This window comes from Leptosomus discolor, chromosome 4 (genome assembly GCF_034619465.1).
Source record: "Leptosomus discolor isolate bLepDis1 chromosome 4, bLepDis1.hap2, whole genome shotgun sequence".
Classification (NCBI taxonomy): Eukaryota; Metazoa; Chordata; class Aves; order Leptosomiformes; family Leptosomidae; genus Leptosomus; species Leptosomus discolor.
In genome coordinates this window covers 16,626,691-16,644,151 of record NC_141394.1, presented here as the reverse complement: position 1 = coordinate 16,644,151, position 17,461 = coordinate 16,626,691, and the positions used below count along the sequence as shown (strand labels likewise).

General features: G+C 42.3%; 1 protein-coding gene across 3 annotated transcripts in view; it reads right to left on the bottom strand.

Moving 5' to 3' along the window:
* Window positions 1-2,565: 2,565 nt before the first annotated feature.
* Window positions 2,566-17,461, bottom strand: part of NR3C2 (nuclear receptor subfamily 3 group C member 2) — a 211,513-nt gene continuing 196,617 nt past the window's right edge. For all 3 annotated transcript variants that reach the window (XM_086464585.1, XM_086464584.1, XM_086464586.1), the window contains 2 exons: window positions 13,254-13,411; window positions 2,566-2,721 (listed from right to left, as the gene is read on the bottom strand). In XM_086464585.1, the coding sequence (XP_086320711.1) occupies window positions 2,566-2,721; window positions 13,254-13,411 (314 nt within the window). The remainder of the gene's footprint in view (window positions 2,722-13,253; window positions 13,412-17,461) is intronic.

Below are 17,461 nucleotides of genomic sequence, written 5' to 3'. Positions count from 1 at the left end.
TTTTTAAAACTAATTTAGTGTGTTTAATTATATGAAGTTTCTGTGAATTATGAATTGTACCAAACCAAGATTAAAAGTAATAAGGTACAAAAATAGGAGCAAACAGACGACAATTTGGACTGGGACAGGCATTTAACAGTGAAGTGTAGAATATGGCTTTGCTATTTTAATCAAGCAAAGTTACTCTGAGACAGAAAAGGAGGCAGTAACTTTGTTAATATAAAAAGCTGCTGCAGACTGTATTCACCCAGAACCTGGCTTTGAAATTTTCTGGTTTAGACTTTAAAAAAAAATGTAAATGAAAAGATGGATTTATGACTGTGTCTTTACTGTAAACAACCAGTCTGCATGCTGTGTATCTCACGTTGGAAGTTTGGCTTTCATATTGCTGTGCAGGTCAGTATTTAAAGATCTGCCTATGAATTAGACTTCCAAAATGCAAATAATATTTGTATGTATATATTTATATATAAAAAAACCTCTCTGAATACAGTCTTTACAGATTACCCATTGCATAAGGCAGGTGTCATTTAAAAAGACAAGTAGCACTGACTGTCTTCAGTACACCAAAGCGCACCTCAAAATTTGGACTCAGAAAGGGTGTAGAATTCTTAATTCGACCACCATTTAAAAGAAATGCTACATTCTGACCGGCCGAGGGACAAACTAGAGCTCAAAAACAACAGTGGCACCCATAGAGAACACTATAGATTAGGACTCTGAAAAACTATTCTAGTTAAACATGAGCATATGGTAGCAACAGTTGAGCCTCAGAAAAGATCACCTGTCCTCTTTCTACTCCAAAAGTTTGTAATTGCTTATAAATTGTGAAATAGTGAAAACCACCTCCCATTTTTTTTTCTTTGCAGTCTTATTCTAGAGAAAACATTTTTGAGACAAAATCAGACCAACTGAGTTGAACTTGTAGTGTGAGTGTTTGTCTTCTCCGATGTATTCTGAGCGTTACAAAAATGCTTACAAAATTATTACATATGCTTTCAGTTTATCACTAAAAATTCTGCTCAGCTCATCTGCCCTTCTCAGTGCCTGACCATCCCTCTCACCAGTACACTATACTTACTGTAATGATCTGCATGTTCCTTTCATCATAATCAGAACTCGCTCTCTCCCACCTGAAATAATAATCTGACCTTTTAAGATGTTTTATGTATCCAGTATTCAAAGGAAAAACAAACAATCTGGGAAATTTTAATTAAAAAAAAAAAAGAAAAATCATTCAACATCTTATTCACCCCCTGTTCCCTGAGAGAGAAAGGGAACAGAGCGCAAGAACTCACTATAGCATCAAACTGGCAAAAGCTTTGGAGAGACCGTAGTTTGTCTTGTTAAATGAAACCTTCGTAAAGTGGCAAACACAACATAGTGTAGTTTCCTATGGAAATAAGAAGCAGGATTTCTAAGATGTGCTCAGGTCACATAACGCTTGCAAGCGAGACGAAAGGGAGAAAAATATAGAGGAAAACAGAAAGGCTTAAATACAACTGAAAAGGTTAAGTGTGGTTATTTACAACAGATACTGTAGGATGGTAAATTAGATATGATGCTAAAAAAGGCACAGCTTTCCCTTTCTTAAATACACTGTAAACGGTTCAGTATGCATGCAGAACATTTCACTTTACAAAAAAATTACCTTGTTTGTTTAGACAAAGATAGTACTTAAATAGTCTCCAGCAAAATAGAGTTCTTTCAAAAATACTTTCCCATTCATCCTATTAACCATTAAAGATTTTTGTCTCATTTACAAAAGTTCCTTACACCTTATTTCAGGTCCTTCACAATTTATACATACAGCAATGTACAGTACAGCAAAAGACTGCAAAAAATTATTTGTAAAGCCAGCACAATAGGTACTATAAATTGATACCAGGGCATTTGTTTTCACATCTTATCCTTTTTAATTAAATAGTAAATGGACACTTAACACAGTGTATATGATCTATGCTGGGATAACATGGGATAACAAATGCCACAGGTGGGGATAACAGAGTATTCCACACCAAATGTTCTGTTATTACTTTACACGTTAGGGTTTGTGTGTGTGTGTGTGTGTGTGTATATATGTGTGTGTATATATATAGTTTTTGTTTGTTTTTTTCTTTTTTTACAAGAAAAGAATATTAATGCCCCATATTGACTTTACGTTTTATGTGCAAACCAAGGGTAAGCTTTAAAAAGTTCTCATTAGTTCTCGAACCCTTTTAAAACAAGCAAACAATACCAGAAACTACATGGCATATTTAAAACTCCATCTGTTAAAATATCAAAATCAAAGAGTTATTGACTAGATATGGCTTTTCATCCAGAGGAACAGGAACATTTTCTAAGTGTTTTAGGGTTATGGGGTAATTTCCAAACATCTAGGTCTTGCCAAATCCAAGTCAACTGCTTTCCATTCCCCAAACCCTTCATATGATTTTAGACTAGTCAGAGACTGCTGAACAAGTGTAAATAGCATGTTTAAAATATGGTTTCTTGGGTCCTTCATGGGTGTGGAATAACACAGGGAAACTTAAGGCAAAGTTCTTCCATTTAAGACATTTTCTATCACTTCCTGTGAAAGTACAGGGGCTTGGCATTCCCAGATTCCACCTTTGGTAGCTGGTCACTGATGATTTCCACCAGCATGGCTGGAAACTCTACTTTCAGTGCCTGAGACTCTCGGAAGGTGTAGAAACAGAATTCCAGTAAGTCACTAACAAGCTGAAATACAGAAAGAAACACTTTTTAGGAAAAACACAGAGAATTTTGCAAGCAAACAGCTTATTGATAATGGATTATTACCAAGAAATGGCATATCTCTGACTTGGCCGTCGGTTTGCAGGGGTTAAAAAGCAAACAAAAGGAACTCAAATCCCAAACTGCTACTTCACTCCTTAAAAATCAGCTAACCAGGAAAAAAACAAGATACCACAGATTTGATTTTTCAGCCTAACTGCGCTTTTCATTTCACTAACAGGCAACTGGCCACCATGAAAACTATAGGTACGCAACGTCTATGAGCATAAAAGCCTTCTGCCCAGCGGGAAAAGATCAGCCATGAACTATTGTATCTCTACATTTCAGCTGGATGCATGTTCGTTAAATCAGATTATTTGGTTACCTTCAGTGTACTCTCCAGGGGCTGCAACCTACAACTGTCAGAGCAGCTGATGTTTTTAGCTCAACAACTGAATGCTGTGCCACACTGTAGCATTTAAGGTTTTACAGCATCACAGTCCATGTGAAATTGTTCATCTGGTAAAGCATTTCTATTTATATGTGTGTATATATATATTTATATAGCATTTTTTTAATACACAAACCCCAAGGTTTTTTGTGCTTACTTTCATTAAACCACAGAGGCAATATTTAGGGAAGCATTTATTTTTGAAAGAAAACCCCAACAACAACAAAACAAACCCTAAGTCCTCTGTTTTTGTAGCGGTGGCTAACAAACAGCACGCTTTTTTGCTTTCTCTCAGTGGAGTAAGTACAATGCTGAGAATTTTAAAGAGAAAAAGGTCTAATTAGCTCTTCAGTGAGAAGGAAACTTTGTTCTGTAACACCACAAGTACACAGTTATCTGTCAGCATGGGACCACCTCCACCAGGAGAACAGAACTACACCTTGCACTGCGCGGTGCTGCTCCTCTGGCATCCTCTGGGTGGCAAAGGTTTTCACAGGTGAAACCGTATCACAGTTCTCCCAAATGGCAACCGACAGCCATTTTGTAATCCTAACAAAGGCGGTCTCCAGCTGTAGCAGGAACGGGAACTGAAGCACTAGATGGTATACACATACCAGGGGCCTTTTGTGTGTGGAGCAATACCGTGTGTCTTCAAAGCACCAATAAATTTAGTCTGACTTCTACCTTGTCTCAAGTTGTGTGATTCTCCTTTGTCAGTTCTAGAGCTTCGTTTTGGTCTACATGTTATGGGAAACTTAAACTAACCGTTCTCTCTAAATGAATGAGCATTAATTTTGGCTTTTGAGCATTTTAATTTGTTTTGTCTCTTGTTTTGTGCTATTTTATCCGCACAAGATTGCAAACTGCAGCTTATCTTTGCTATAAAGCAACATACCGTTAGCATGAGAGAACTGTGAAGACAAGACGACATCTTCCATCAGTGCTCAGGGAATTAGTTCTACTTTAGTGATAAAAACATGGCAAAGCAATCTCATGGCTCAATCTACATGCACGCAGGCCTTCGCTGGGTTAGTTTTACTTAGTACTTTGATACAAGTGAGGAATACTTGCTCATGACCTTTAGCTGCAAGAGAATGTTATTTCAAAACTAGGTTTTTTAGTTGCTGCAATCTAAATGAATCTCCTAAAGCCTTGCAGTATGTTGGACCCTTTGCAATCTTTAAGAAAAACAAAACAAGTCAGTCAAGAGGCAGAGGCAAGGCAGCTGCTGAGGCACCCCTGAATGAAGTGCATCTAGGTTTCGGTTAGCATATTAATTTTCACGGCAGTTCACCAAATTACTGTGTTGTATGACTGAAGATAAACTAAAGCCTTTGCTGTTTAAAATTTCAGGAGTTACACACAGCTTAATTTTGGTGCTGTATGTCCCTGCAAAGGACTTAAACCACTTCTGCTTGTGTAGTTTATCGAACACGGGTTTGTCGTTTCAGTTCTTAACATGTAGAGTTGCACTCTGCAGTAAAGCCTCCGTTAAAGCTAGAGTAAATAAAAGTGCACTTCTGGAAGGCAGAAAAGGAAATAAATAAAAATAATCCAGGCAGCAACAAGACTATTGTCCTGTAGCACCATACCTTATTACTTATTTTCAGGACTTTCACAGCTGTTCTTCTAAAAAAACAGTAAAGTGCTGAGATCACTTGAACACATGACTTTCTGCTATTAAACGCTACACGAGTCTGTCTGCTGTTGCTTAGTTCATTCCCAATGATCTGGCATGTCACGAAGCAATGCTAATTAATTAAAGAGATGCATGCTAAATAAGTAGCATAGACATAATTTTGTTTTCAAGGGAAAAAAAATGCCGATGTTCAAAGGTTTACACTTCACCCATTAGGAGGAGGTTGTTTCTGCATACACTGTGTGCCAAAAAATATTCCAAACATTAACACAAGACCAAACAAAGTGAAGGAAACTGCCTCTTGGTATAAATCACCACTACCTCCTCCCTGCCTGGGTCGTCAAATGCCAGCACCTAAGCAAACTAAGCCTTGCGCCCCAGCACAGCCTTGATGACAACCTGATGAACGTCCTGATTTTCCCAAACATGAACACAACTAGTTTCACATCACAGAATGTAAGTAAGTGAGGGGGCTGGGGTCATCTCTGTCACACAGCCAACCATCCTTGCTGTGCTGATGGCTCACCTTCTGTGCCACTCAAGCAAATTCCTGCCCCATCATACTCCTATGAAGCCTCTGGATGCCATGAGATAGGTATCACAGAAAAGCCTATGTGGAAACTTTCAATTCTGCCTTCTTAGCAAGCTTTTAGTAGTAGCAGGTACGTGTGTACGTCTGGTGAAGACGTGGACAAAAGGGAAAATGCAAAATAGTAACATTTATGAAGAGAGCATAATCTATTCTATACAATAAATGAGTTAGCAGTCCAGTGAGGCAAAACCAGGATGTGATCATGGATGCTAACATAACATAGCACATTATGAGTCTCACCACAGAGGAGAAAGGTTAAGTCTACATATTTTAAAAGAAAATATCTAGAACCTCCTATCATGTAATACTTGGGTTTGGAACTTTAAGGCTAATATATATTTTATACCTATTTAGTCTGCTAAAACTTTTGCTGCTTTCTTAAGCAAAGTTATTGACTTTAACATACAATAATCAACCACTTTAAGAAAACTGGAGTATTCAAAAGCACACCACGTGTGTCATCAGGAATGCGGGACTGCCACCAGGATCTTTTTAACTGCAACCTTAAAAGCTGTGTGGCTTTTGGGAGGTGTATCTAGCACTGATTTAAAACAAAAGGAATGAATGTGGGAGAAGCGAAGGCCAACTCAGAGGTACTAAAATGTAAACAATACGATAAGGTCAGCTAGAGAAGGCTGCAGGACCGAGAACTGAGCCCTGAGCAGTGCTCTTTTCTGCAGGTGTGTTCTCATACATTTTCAGAGGTGCCACCCCCCCCACCCCCCACCCCCCCCCCCCGGCCAGCCCAGCAGCCTTGGCATGAAGAAGCACTGAAAGGATGAAAAATACAGGTTCCACAGGCGATACTATTTTTGAAATTTGAGTACCTGCCTCTGCATCCCAAGCACCATTCATCTCATCTAGTTTTGCTTTATAGCAGGTCTAGTCTTACGCTTTAAAAGAGAAGTTCCCTCTTCAGTAAGGAAATTAAAAATTTTGCTTTCTTCTGTAACACACAAGCTCTGTCATTGCAGTGACAGTGACTGATACACCACCGGTTACAAGTGAGGCAACGCAAGCTATCCCCAGCACCTCTAAATTTGGCTCATGAATTTTCTAGATCAAATATACTTCTGATTGTTCTTCAAAGGCTTGTAAAAATCCCTGTACTCTAAGAACTCCTGACTATGTTTTACCTGACCGCTTTTACCCTCTGCTTCTGGTAGTTTATACTGGAAATGCTGACACCTCCTCCAGTACAGAAGCATGAAAAACAACTCTAATTAAGCAGTGTGAATGCTAGCGCCGTTTTCACAAGCAGTGCAACAGTGACTAGAAACGTATTTACTTTTACAATCGCCAATCTTTTCAGCTGCAGAAGCACGCTTCTGAAGAGTTACAGCCTAGCAGAGCACAGACAGTACAGTTAAGCTACAACTGAAATAATTCCCATTTCCTCAGAATGCAACCAGGACATCATTCCTACCACTTTAGAAGGTAGCTGTTCAGTGCTCCGGAGCTGGCCATAAACCACGGCTTGGTACCTTGGATGGCACTGCAAGCCTCCCTCTGCATGCGGGGGAATCAGGCCAGTGACAGAGGACAGGAGCTTGGGTACTGCCTGCTCCCGGCAGGCAGTGCCAGGCTTTGCCCAGCTGGGTCCTGGGTATCTCCCAGAATAGAGACTGCAGCCTCTCTGGGCGGGCAAATACCACTAAATAAGTTAATATGAGCTGGGTTGCGGGGATGCAGACACACAGGGTCAGAATTATTATGTCCATGTCACCCAGACAGCTCTTCTGCAGGCACGTGGATCAGCTGTTAGCTATAACTCTTCACCACTTCAGTCATTAACTATGAGGCTTTCTCTCCTCAATACCCTACAGAGAGTGTGCTGCGTTTAAACATTTTTCAAGGCTACAGCAGTCTTAGTAACTCCAAGATTTTTACTTAATCAATCTTTGCATTTGTATGCTGTATTAAGCACCTCTGAGAAATAGGAGTATTAATCAAACATCACTTTCTGTTATTAGGGTGGAGTTTCCACAAAATGGACTTTTTCACCCATATTGTCCTTCATAATTAAAAAAAATGAATCCTTTAATGAAGTCCCTGAAGTTAATACAGCTACAGTGACCTTTGAGCACTTACAGAATTTTTACAGCAAAAAGAATTGATTTTAGTTTGGCAATCTCACCATGCTCTTGTATTTCCAGAAAAAGAACTGTCTGATTTGCAAGGGTGCACAATTCTGTGCACGGTTAGTCTTCTGACTTTAAAATCTCTCTCAGTCTCCGAGTGTGGTATGAATGCCCACAGTCACTTCTCTATCAGGAGCATCTTTGTGATTAAGCCTACTGATACAGCAATTAAGACAGCAGCAGGGTAACAACACAATGCTGAGTAATTTCTTCCTATTATTAGCTACAGGTATTACTGTCAGAAACCTCAGTGTTCTCATACAAAAATGACACTCCAAAAACTGTCCCTTTCAGGAATGGGTCTATGCCTGTTTCCCTCAGAGCACGGAGCAGGTGTGTGTTGGGAGGAGGCAACCTTGCAGCTCTACACCATGCAACTGCACAGCCCTGGTGACTACCTGCACTGACGCAGGCTCCCTGAAAGGACAAGCTGCTGCCCATCAGCTGAGCAGCAGTATTTTGCCTCTTGCTTTCGAAACCTGCGTGTTTCAAACTGCGCCGGAGTCAGAAGCCTGCTGCCCTGCTAAGGTAAGAAGCAGCAGCCGAGGCCAGCCAGCCTCCCCTCCTCCGGGCAGCAGAGAACCCTGGGTGAGTTTGGGACTATTGCAACCTCCTCCTTTCCCCCTCCTTCACGCAGTGGATACAAAGCTCCTGCTTCACAACTGCTAAGGTTGAGAAAAGCCATTGCCAGCTAGGTCTTGATTATTCCATTACCACTATATTCCCTTCTGCTCCCAGTCCTATGAAAATCCCATGCTGTAAATTAATCGTTACTCTGAGGGCTCAGGAAGTAAATTACTCCCCCCAGGACGGCTCGCAGGCCCATTCTCAGAAGTACAGGTGTCCTTTGGTGCCACAATGGCTAATTCCTAGCTGCTTATGAAACCTTGAACTCTAACCAAAAGGCTAAAACCTCCCACAAACACAGAGAAAACAAGGTAAGACCACGGGATGAAGCCTCTGATTGCACCTATGCACTGTATATATATCTCACACTCACAAGGAGTAAAAGCTGGATAAACTGCATATGGATTAGGCACTAACACGGTATCTGACTAAAGCAAATGTGGAACCTGGCTCTGCCTGGACAGGTGCATTTCTTTGATTTAGGAACTGCACTCATTTCTTTGGGTTTTCTTCATAAACATGTGCACACCAAAACCACAGCACTTGACACCTGGGCATGGCATGGAGGAACCCGAGTTGTATGCCTGGAGGATGCACGCAAACCCACAGTATCACATACCAATGAAGCATCATCAGCCCTTAGCCAGGGTAAATTTTGAGCCAAGTCCCCCTTGCTCTTTTGTCAACAGCAGCAGGGTTCTGCCCTTCTCCAACAAACAGCTATCAACGTGAAAGTGAAGAGATCCAACCATCACAAACTGAGCAAGACGACCCTCAGAGTAGCTCCTGTCTACATTAGGGAGCCGGGAATTGATTCCTCACTTGACAGACGCATATTAGCTGCTGCAACACGCCCCCATGCACATTCTTACATCACTGCTGCTTTTGCAGGGGCCACCCTGGGAGCAGAGACTGGATCTAGCCTCTGAGTAAACAGAGAAAATGCCTACTCTGGGAATTCAGGCACTGGGACTAAAACATGGCTCCAAACAGCTCATCAGCTGTGGGACACAACTTTAGCAGATCAGTAGCAGGAGTAAGTGCACCCAAAGGTGTTGGCAACAGCCGAGGGGCTCATCTGCAGATTCATATTTGTGGGATTAAGCACCTGCAGAGGCACACTTGCCTCCACCACAGCGTGCCTCACAAACCTGCCCTGTGAGGATCTGTGCCCTTCTTCCTACTGTCAGCTTTTTCAGTAAGTGTAATCCTGGCGCTCTCAGCCTACGGAAAGATCCACCTCAGCTATAAAGCATTCCCTTCAGGAACCATAAAAAATTAATTATTCAGCAGCATGAACCTTAAAGAATTTATTTTTGTTTGGCAGAAAATATCAACAAGCAAATGACAGTGCACTGCTCTGCCTTGCCAAGACAAGGGGAAGGTTCACATTAGGGTTTAATGTCATGGCATTGAAACAAAAGCCCTCTTAACTCAGAGTCTGTTTAGTATCAGCCAGATTGAAACCAAATTCAGCTTTTGTTCTGCAAACCGCCTAACCATACACTACACTCTCCCTCTGAGGCTTGCCATGCAAGATGCAACGCTTCCTGCCAAAGCCAACAGGAGATGTTGAGGAGGATCCAAATGAAGTTTTTGATACCATGTGCGGTACATCTGTTTCTAATGTTCCTGCGTGCCGTTTGTCTGATCACATAATGCAGTTCACCTACGTCCAAGCGCTGCATATGCATCTCTCCCTGAAATGCCCACGGCCATTCGTGGGCACAAGACCTAAACCTTTGTGTCCTGGATAGAGAGGCCAGCTGTCCTTGCTACACTATGGTTCTCAACACGTAACACTGCTTCGTGACACGGTGCACGCAGGCCAGCCACAACAGCAGAAGTGCATCCCTACAAGGAGGAAATACATTGATTACGTTGGTGCCCTCAATGCTCCCAGAAGATACCCGCGCTGGGGCCCATCCACACGAGCCAGGCTGAGCCATAGCACAATAGCAAGTAAATGGCAACAACCTGCTCCTCTCTGTCCTCTCGTGCCGAGGGAGAGGAAGGGCATGCTGCGTAACCAGGCTGACGCTGTCAGCCAGTGCCTGCTGTATCAGCAACCGCTGCTTCCACACAGCATCATGCAAATAAAGAGCATTTCAGTGCACGGCAGCAGTGACGCAAACTGCACGGCAGCCTGCGGGCACGCTCCTACGGCCGAGTGCAGGTGTGTGCAAGCACGTGCGTGAAACCGTGTTTATCTTGTCTGCTCTGGATGGGTTTCGATCTCTTACTTTTCTGTTGCGCTTTTGGTGCTTTGAGGCTTTATGGATCATTAAATAAAGTTGCTGATTTTTTCAAATACTTAAGTGCATACCTGGTCTTCTTGAAAATTTCTTTTTTACCCACCTCGGCACTTTTCTACCTGCACATATGTTCACTGTGTGGATGAATGATTTAGTATACTGAGCAATGTAAAACCATCTTGTTTGGGTTTTTTTTTTCCTTCCTCATACTATATAAGTCAAGCGGACTGAAATTCAATACTCCCATGCACTTTATTTCACATAGTCCTCAGAAAGACTACTTAAAAGTGAGGTTGATGAAAGCAAGTGCAAAAGTGCAAAGGAGCAGTATATATATATATATATATTTTAATCTCTACACTCAGGTAAAGCAAACTCCACGAATGATGAGATGTGCTTTGCTCTGATGGAAAAGCTGGAGGTAGCAGGAAGGCTGAATCAGCATGAATTCTGCACCAGTCCCTTCGAGCGTGCGCTGCCAATGCCAATGCTGTGGCTACAGCAGCAAGTGAACATGGGGCTTCAGCTCCAGTTAGACCGCTCAGCACCAAATATATTCTGATCCTCTAAAATGATAATGGAGTAAGTTAAAAATACACAGGTGACAGCTGAAAAAAAATGTTCCTCCTATACTAAGGAATCAAGCAGAAAATTTGCATTTACATTGATAGAATGGAGAAATTCTGCACTAACAGGCAGTGGGGGGAGAAAAATAATTCTCACTTTTCATTATCACCACTCTAAATTTATTCTGATGGATTTCAAAAAAAAAAAAAAAAGGCAAAAAAACAGTTTTAAAGAGAAAAAATAAACAAATGCCTTTGTTGAACAAGTCTCCGATATCATCTCTGAAAGGAAGCACTGTTGTGCAGACAACCAGCCTTTTTAATGGAGAATGCTGACAATGGGACTTTCTTTAAAAAGTCCTTTGTAAGAAAGTGCTCTATTAAAACAAAAGTAATATAAAAATAGCTTAATTAAAAATTAAATAAAATGCAAGAGCAGTCCGCTTCCTCTGGTTAGCTCAGCTCCCAATGGTTAATGCCGTGTTTTGGAAAATGTCTGCAGGACACGGTAGCACATTCTCAGTAAGTGCGAGTCTGTCATCCAGTCACCTTAGCCACACAAACACACCCGTTTAAATAACAGACCGTAGACATCGCCTATTCTGAAGAGGATTAGAAAACTCCATAAATGCAGGGGTTTGTTATGCTGTCCTGAGGTTCAGATGTGAGTATCTTGCAAATGATTTTATCACCCATCCCCTTTCTTTCCACTAAAACACTACAACTTCCTTTGCTGGCACGAAGCAAGTGAAACCCGATCTCTGAAGAATGAGCTATTACTGCAGTACTAATAATACTCCCCCTGCCTCCCACCAAGACTTGCAGTGTTTTAATGAACAACAGAACAATATTTGAAAAATAATTCCGTATGTCCATTCTGTAAACAGACCTCAGGCTCTTACACAGATTTGACCTGAAGTGCATTGTACTGTACTGTCTCTACAAAAATGAAATTTATGTTGAGTACAAAGAAGCACATTTATATGCAGGCTCTGAAAGGAAGTGCTGTAGGTTCTTTGTGCAGCGAAGTTACTTCCCTGCCCACCCAGGATGGAGTAGGACAGTTTTCTCCTTTGCTGCAGTTTACCAGTTTTTACTGGGAGGTGATCAGCACGTGCTGGTGGGCTTCAGCCTCTGCTGACGGGACCTCTTCTCTCTTGTACCCAAACACGACTAAAGGTCGCTCTCACTGGCCCCAGGAGTCTCCTGTCACTTGCTGCACTGCGGCGCAGCTTCAGAGAGCACGGGTGCCCGTCCAGCCATCCCCCGGCAAGGGGGTGGTGCCCAGGGCACTCTCAGGGGGCACCGGAGAAAACCCCTCAGCTTGAGGAGACCATTACAGAGGGTCACAGGCTGCCTCTGTGGGGACTCCAGGCTCCATCAGGGAGAACAGGGAGACACCCTTGCTGCTGCTCAAAGCGTTTGGAGAAGTAAATCTCTGCACTTACCATTTCACTGGCTCCCAGCTCAACGTTACGGATACCCCTTCTGACATCGTGAGCTGGTCCTGTGCACTAGGCACGCACCACAACCTTTCAGAGTCACTCTGGGCTGAGGCACCAACAGCCTGGGTGTTCTGGGACTAAACTTACAGTTTCCCGTGTCATTCATCACATCTCACACCTGACACACGTCAAACAAACACCTCACCCAGGAATGAGATAGAGGGGTAGAAGTAACCTAACAACACGGTGACTTTTATACTTGAAAAGCTCAAATAAAGCTTCAAATACCCAAGACGGCTCCAAGGTCTTAATACATCTTTTAAAGTCATCATTATTACAATCCCAGCTGTAAAAGATCACCAAATTATTTCAACGTTTATTAGCACATCGGCATGTTAGATGCACACCACACTAATCCAGCACATTTCATCGAGAAGCAACTTGTGGGATGCTCTGCGTGGCGCACTCGCGCTGTGGCTAACTCAGAGTCACAGCTAACATCACTTGTGCTGAAGAGCCTTTGACCCCACTAATAGCTCTGCTAGCCTGATGTGAATCATTGGAGGAACAGACTACCATTTAACATCGGAGAAGGCAGTAGGACCCACCCCTTAATGACTTTTATTTTCTTATTTTATTTGGCGGTTGTCCTTAAATTCATCTAACAACTTCTCTCAGATGTTCCTTTAAAAAGAATTCCATTTTTCTCCCTGTTAGTTAACACAATTAAAGACTACTGGTTTACCTTAATGGAGAGATTTTTGCTTAACTTGTCTGCACTCCCTGAGGAGTTATACTTACATCATGCATGGAGTCAAGAAGTTTAGTCAGTTGGTAGAATCTCTGCCAGCTTTGCCCAGAGTTACTTGGACATTTAGTTACCATCTTCTTTAGTTCTTTAATGTAATTTGCCCTCATTTCTTCAAATGCAGCTTGGCTTTTGAGACCATCCTTGGGAACTGTCATTGAAAAGACAGTCTTATATTAATATTAACTGTAATCCTTATTCTTTTGATGTGCATACTTAAAAAGTTACACTAGTTAATGGATGAAAGAATTAAAACTTTAGGCAAAGTCCATAATTTTACAGACATTGGTAAGGAATCAACAACATCATACAGATTTTCAAGTGATTCAAGCATCTTTTCCAGATCTGTGATTGCAGAAGCTGTGGCAGAGGACAAGATAACATCTCAGAAATATGACACATGCTAACCTCATGCTGAAACTGTTTTTAATACAACCCAACCATAAAAAAACCCTCAAAACAAAACAAACAAACAAAAAAGCAGATGGATCATGGATTTTTTTTTTTTTTTTAGAAGTTGAAGACATGATTTATCGTTCTTGAATGATTCTCCACACTTGGCAGAGGAGGGGAACGTACAGAATTACAGCTGTTATGTGCAGAAATGCTAGACCAAGTGACACATTTTCATGCCATCAGATAACATCTGAAGTTTCTTTGAATGTTAGTAAGCATCTGCGTAACACCTAGAACGAACAGAGCCATTATTCTGCATGAAACAGAAAACTATTTTCCGACCAGGCATCCTGACCCAGTGTTTGACCACGACATACAGTTGCAAGCACTTCTAGTATCCTATCGAAGTTCACATCTGCCAGAGGGATCATTTCACAAATGGGCAAAAAGTAGAGTTTTCTGATACTTTTTACTGTGACTGATACTAGCAAGGCTAATTACAAAAGCCAGTACACTCTTTCTTTCCAGACTGCAAATACCCTCGCACTCCAGCAGGTTCTCCCCAAACAGGAATAGCATATAGCATCAGATCTCTAGGAAAACCCCAAGAGGTTAACAACAACATTACACAAAATGTTCTGGTGTTTTAATACCTGAATTGGTTGAATACTGTATAACCATCAACTGGTTTTCTACTCTGCATCTCTTAATGCTAGTCCATAGAAAGAAAAATCAAATGTTACACTGTACGGGAGTGAGTTTACTTTCTAAGCAAGCCAGAAAGCTATGTCAAAGTAAGCTAAATGGGAAGTTACTTATTAAAAAGGGGAAGGAAAGAAAGGTGATCTTCCAATTTAGCTTACCCTGACAACATCTTGACAGAAATTGTCTTGTTCATCCATTCCCTTCTCTCTGAAATCCTGTGAACTGCCTTCTATCCCACTGCAATCACACCCTAAGCATGTAACGACCACCCAAATAGCTCCAGACTAGAAGCTTTAAGAAAAAGCATCAGGATCTTCTATCACCAGTATCTAACAGAGCAATTTGGCAATGGAAAACAAGGAGCTCTACTACCACATGAGCAGCAAGGACTTACGACCACCACATGCTGGAAGGGGGCACAAGGAGGAATCTTTAGAAAAAGCTAGGAGGTAATGCACCAACCTGCCTACCACTCAGTAAACACTATGTTATTTCTATTATATAAACTTAACGTTTAATTTTTAAATTCTAGATGCCAAATCTCTCAGTCAGTCAGCTGACAGATAGAAGAAACTGTCTGGAACTGATGTACAAATTCAGTTCAAGCTGAATGCATACAAAGACACCAATCAACATGAGTAAAGCCTTCAGAGCATACTGTGGCCCTTACACAAAACACATGGGCTTCACAGTTCCTTTAACATTTACAGGCCTGTATTCCTACGTGCTGCTTAAAGACTGTTAGAGCCACTCCTCCTTTGTCTACTACTATGTGTTTTACTGTTCTGTCTGAAAATTATTGTACCATCACCCCAGCCAGATTATTAAGAAAGAAAGAAAGACCACAAATAAAGAGAACTCAAACAAAACATGAAATTCTGGAGGTTTGCCCAGTGTTTCTGATTTTACTTATTAAATGCAGCAATGCTTTTGGCAACCCCCCAAAATCTATGGTCTGTGGAAAGCAAGAAAACAATTGAGTTGTAATGTGTGGTTTCTTCCACATGTAAATGCGAGAAACTTCCTTGATGTGGTCATCATGAAAGTTTCAGAATAACTTGTACACTGCTCATCACATGATTCAACACAAAATTTTAAATTATAAACAAACCTTGTGTTTTCCGTCATTAGGTTGTATCAAGGTGCAATCATTCGAAACCAGGTTTGCTGCCCTTCACGTGACACTTCCTGGGTTTTATCACTGTCTTCATTTCCATTTCACTCTCTCCTCTCTCTCCCTGCACCCGCTCACCCACCCTCACACGTAAATATCCTGATTCTCCCAAAACAAACTATTTTTAGTGGGTTTTCTAGTGACCCTGGTGTTCATTTCAAAAGGACCCAGCCAGCTGAAGTTAATTGGCCAGGCTGATCTCACCTTACAGATTCTCGCAATAACTCAAGTCATTAGTTAACACTCTCAAAGAGGGTAGAATAATAAATACCTAGCTTAAAGAAATTTTGCTACATTTTAAGAACATCTTTAGACTCTTTTTCTAAAGATTCTCCCCCTTTAGGGCTGATTAAGAAGGAGCAGAGCCAGATCTCCGATCCAGACACTCTCTCAAGAACATTTTGGGAGGCAGACCCCCCGAAGCACATCCACATTAAGCACTACTAATTGCTTCTGGAAAGACCCGAGTGACAACTATCAAAAAAGCCCATTTACCCGCCAGGGCTACCCTGGAGCGTATCAGCTCCCTGCAGTCCCAGTTTCACCAGCACACCATCTCCTCAAACCCTCAGAGGAGCAGGACCTGGGGATCAGACCCCATAGACCAGGACACAAAGTGCTCCCCAGTTGGCATTGTCTCTCCCTGTCCTGGGGAGCTGGAACGGCTTCAACAGGAGGGAGGGAGGGAGACAGACAGCCGAGCCCAAAAAGAAACTTACAGCCCCAGGAAGTTTCTGTCAGCAGATCCAACTCCCCTCCAGCCAGGACAGGAACTGCAGCTTCACGTCCTCCTTCAAAGGCAAGTACTTTAACCACAGAGCTACCGGCTGGGTGGGATGGGTGAGGTCTGAACAAAAGGTGCCACAGACAGAGAAAGCGCCTGTCCCACCGCCTCCCCCTGAAGCGGTTGCCACTTGGCTTTGCTGGATGCTGCAAATCCCTTTGTAGGCACCTAACCCTGCCTGTAGCCAACGTCCCCACGCCATGGTGGCAACTCAGGCGGCCCTTGGGTGTCTAAATCTGCCGCTGCATCAGCCTGCTCTGGCATCCTTCAGTAGTTTTGGCGATAAGTGCCTTCCAGTGCTGCACAATGAACGCCTGTTGCTTCCCGTTTGTTTCTTCTCTCAGCTTGCCAGGACAGAAGATGGGGTGATGGGAGAAGACGGTAAGATCTTGAAGGGTGTGCACTGGGCTCTGCTCACTACCGAACAGGGAGATGCTCTGTGCAGCACGAGCCCAGGCAGCCCCTGGGCCCGGCAGCCTCGGGCGTGTGTCCTGCTGCCGACAGCTTGCCAGTGAAAGCCAGAATAAGTGCAGCAGCCTCTTTGATCTCCCGCTCCTCCTCTATCTGTGCAATGGCCCCACATCCAGTCTCCTTCTGCCAGGAGAATTCTTGCTTGGTGAGTTCACTGAAGTGACATCACGAACACCCACCAATCGAACTGATGTGTTATCTCGTCATGATGTCACTGAGCGGATCCCACACAAAGGAGCATGATTATACAGAAGAAAGGTTGTTTACAGGTAATTGCCTTTTTCATCAAGACTGATGGAAAAGCAATGTACAAATTGCCTGTGTATTTATACAATTGTACTGGGATAGGAGTTTTTCAATATTTTCAGCAAGATAAGATCAAGGGATCTGCTAATTACCGCACGGTGCTGTAACAAACACCAAGGTGTAATTTTGTATCTTAAGAAAACTCAAAGCATGACACTCCAGAGAAAAATAAAGTGTGCACTGTCATTTATTAAACTTTTCAGAGCCCTGTAAAAGGGCTCACCATTCTCAATTCACTTGACATTGAAAATTAACCATTTTACAGTACAGGCAATGCACATCTTTTGGTCTTGAAGGTGATGTTAAGTCACCCAAACCGGTGGCTTTGAGTGTCGAGTAGGGATTTCTCCCCAATCCCTGCAGCT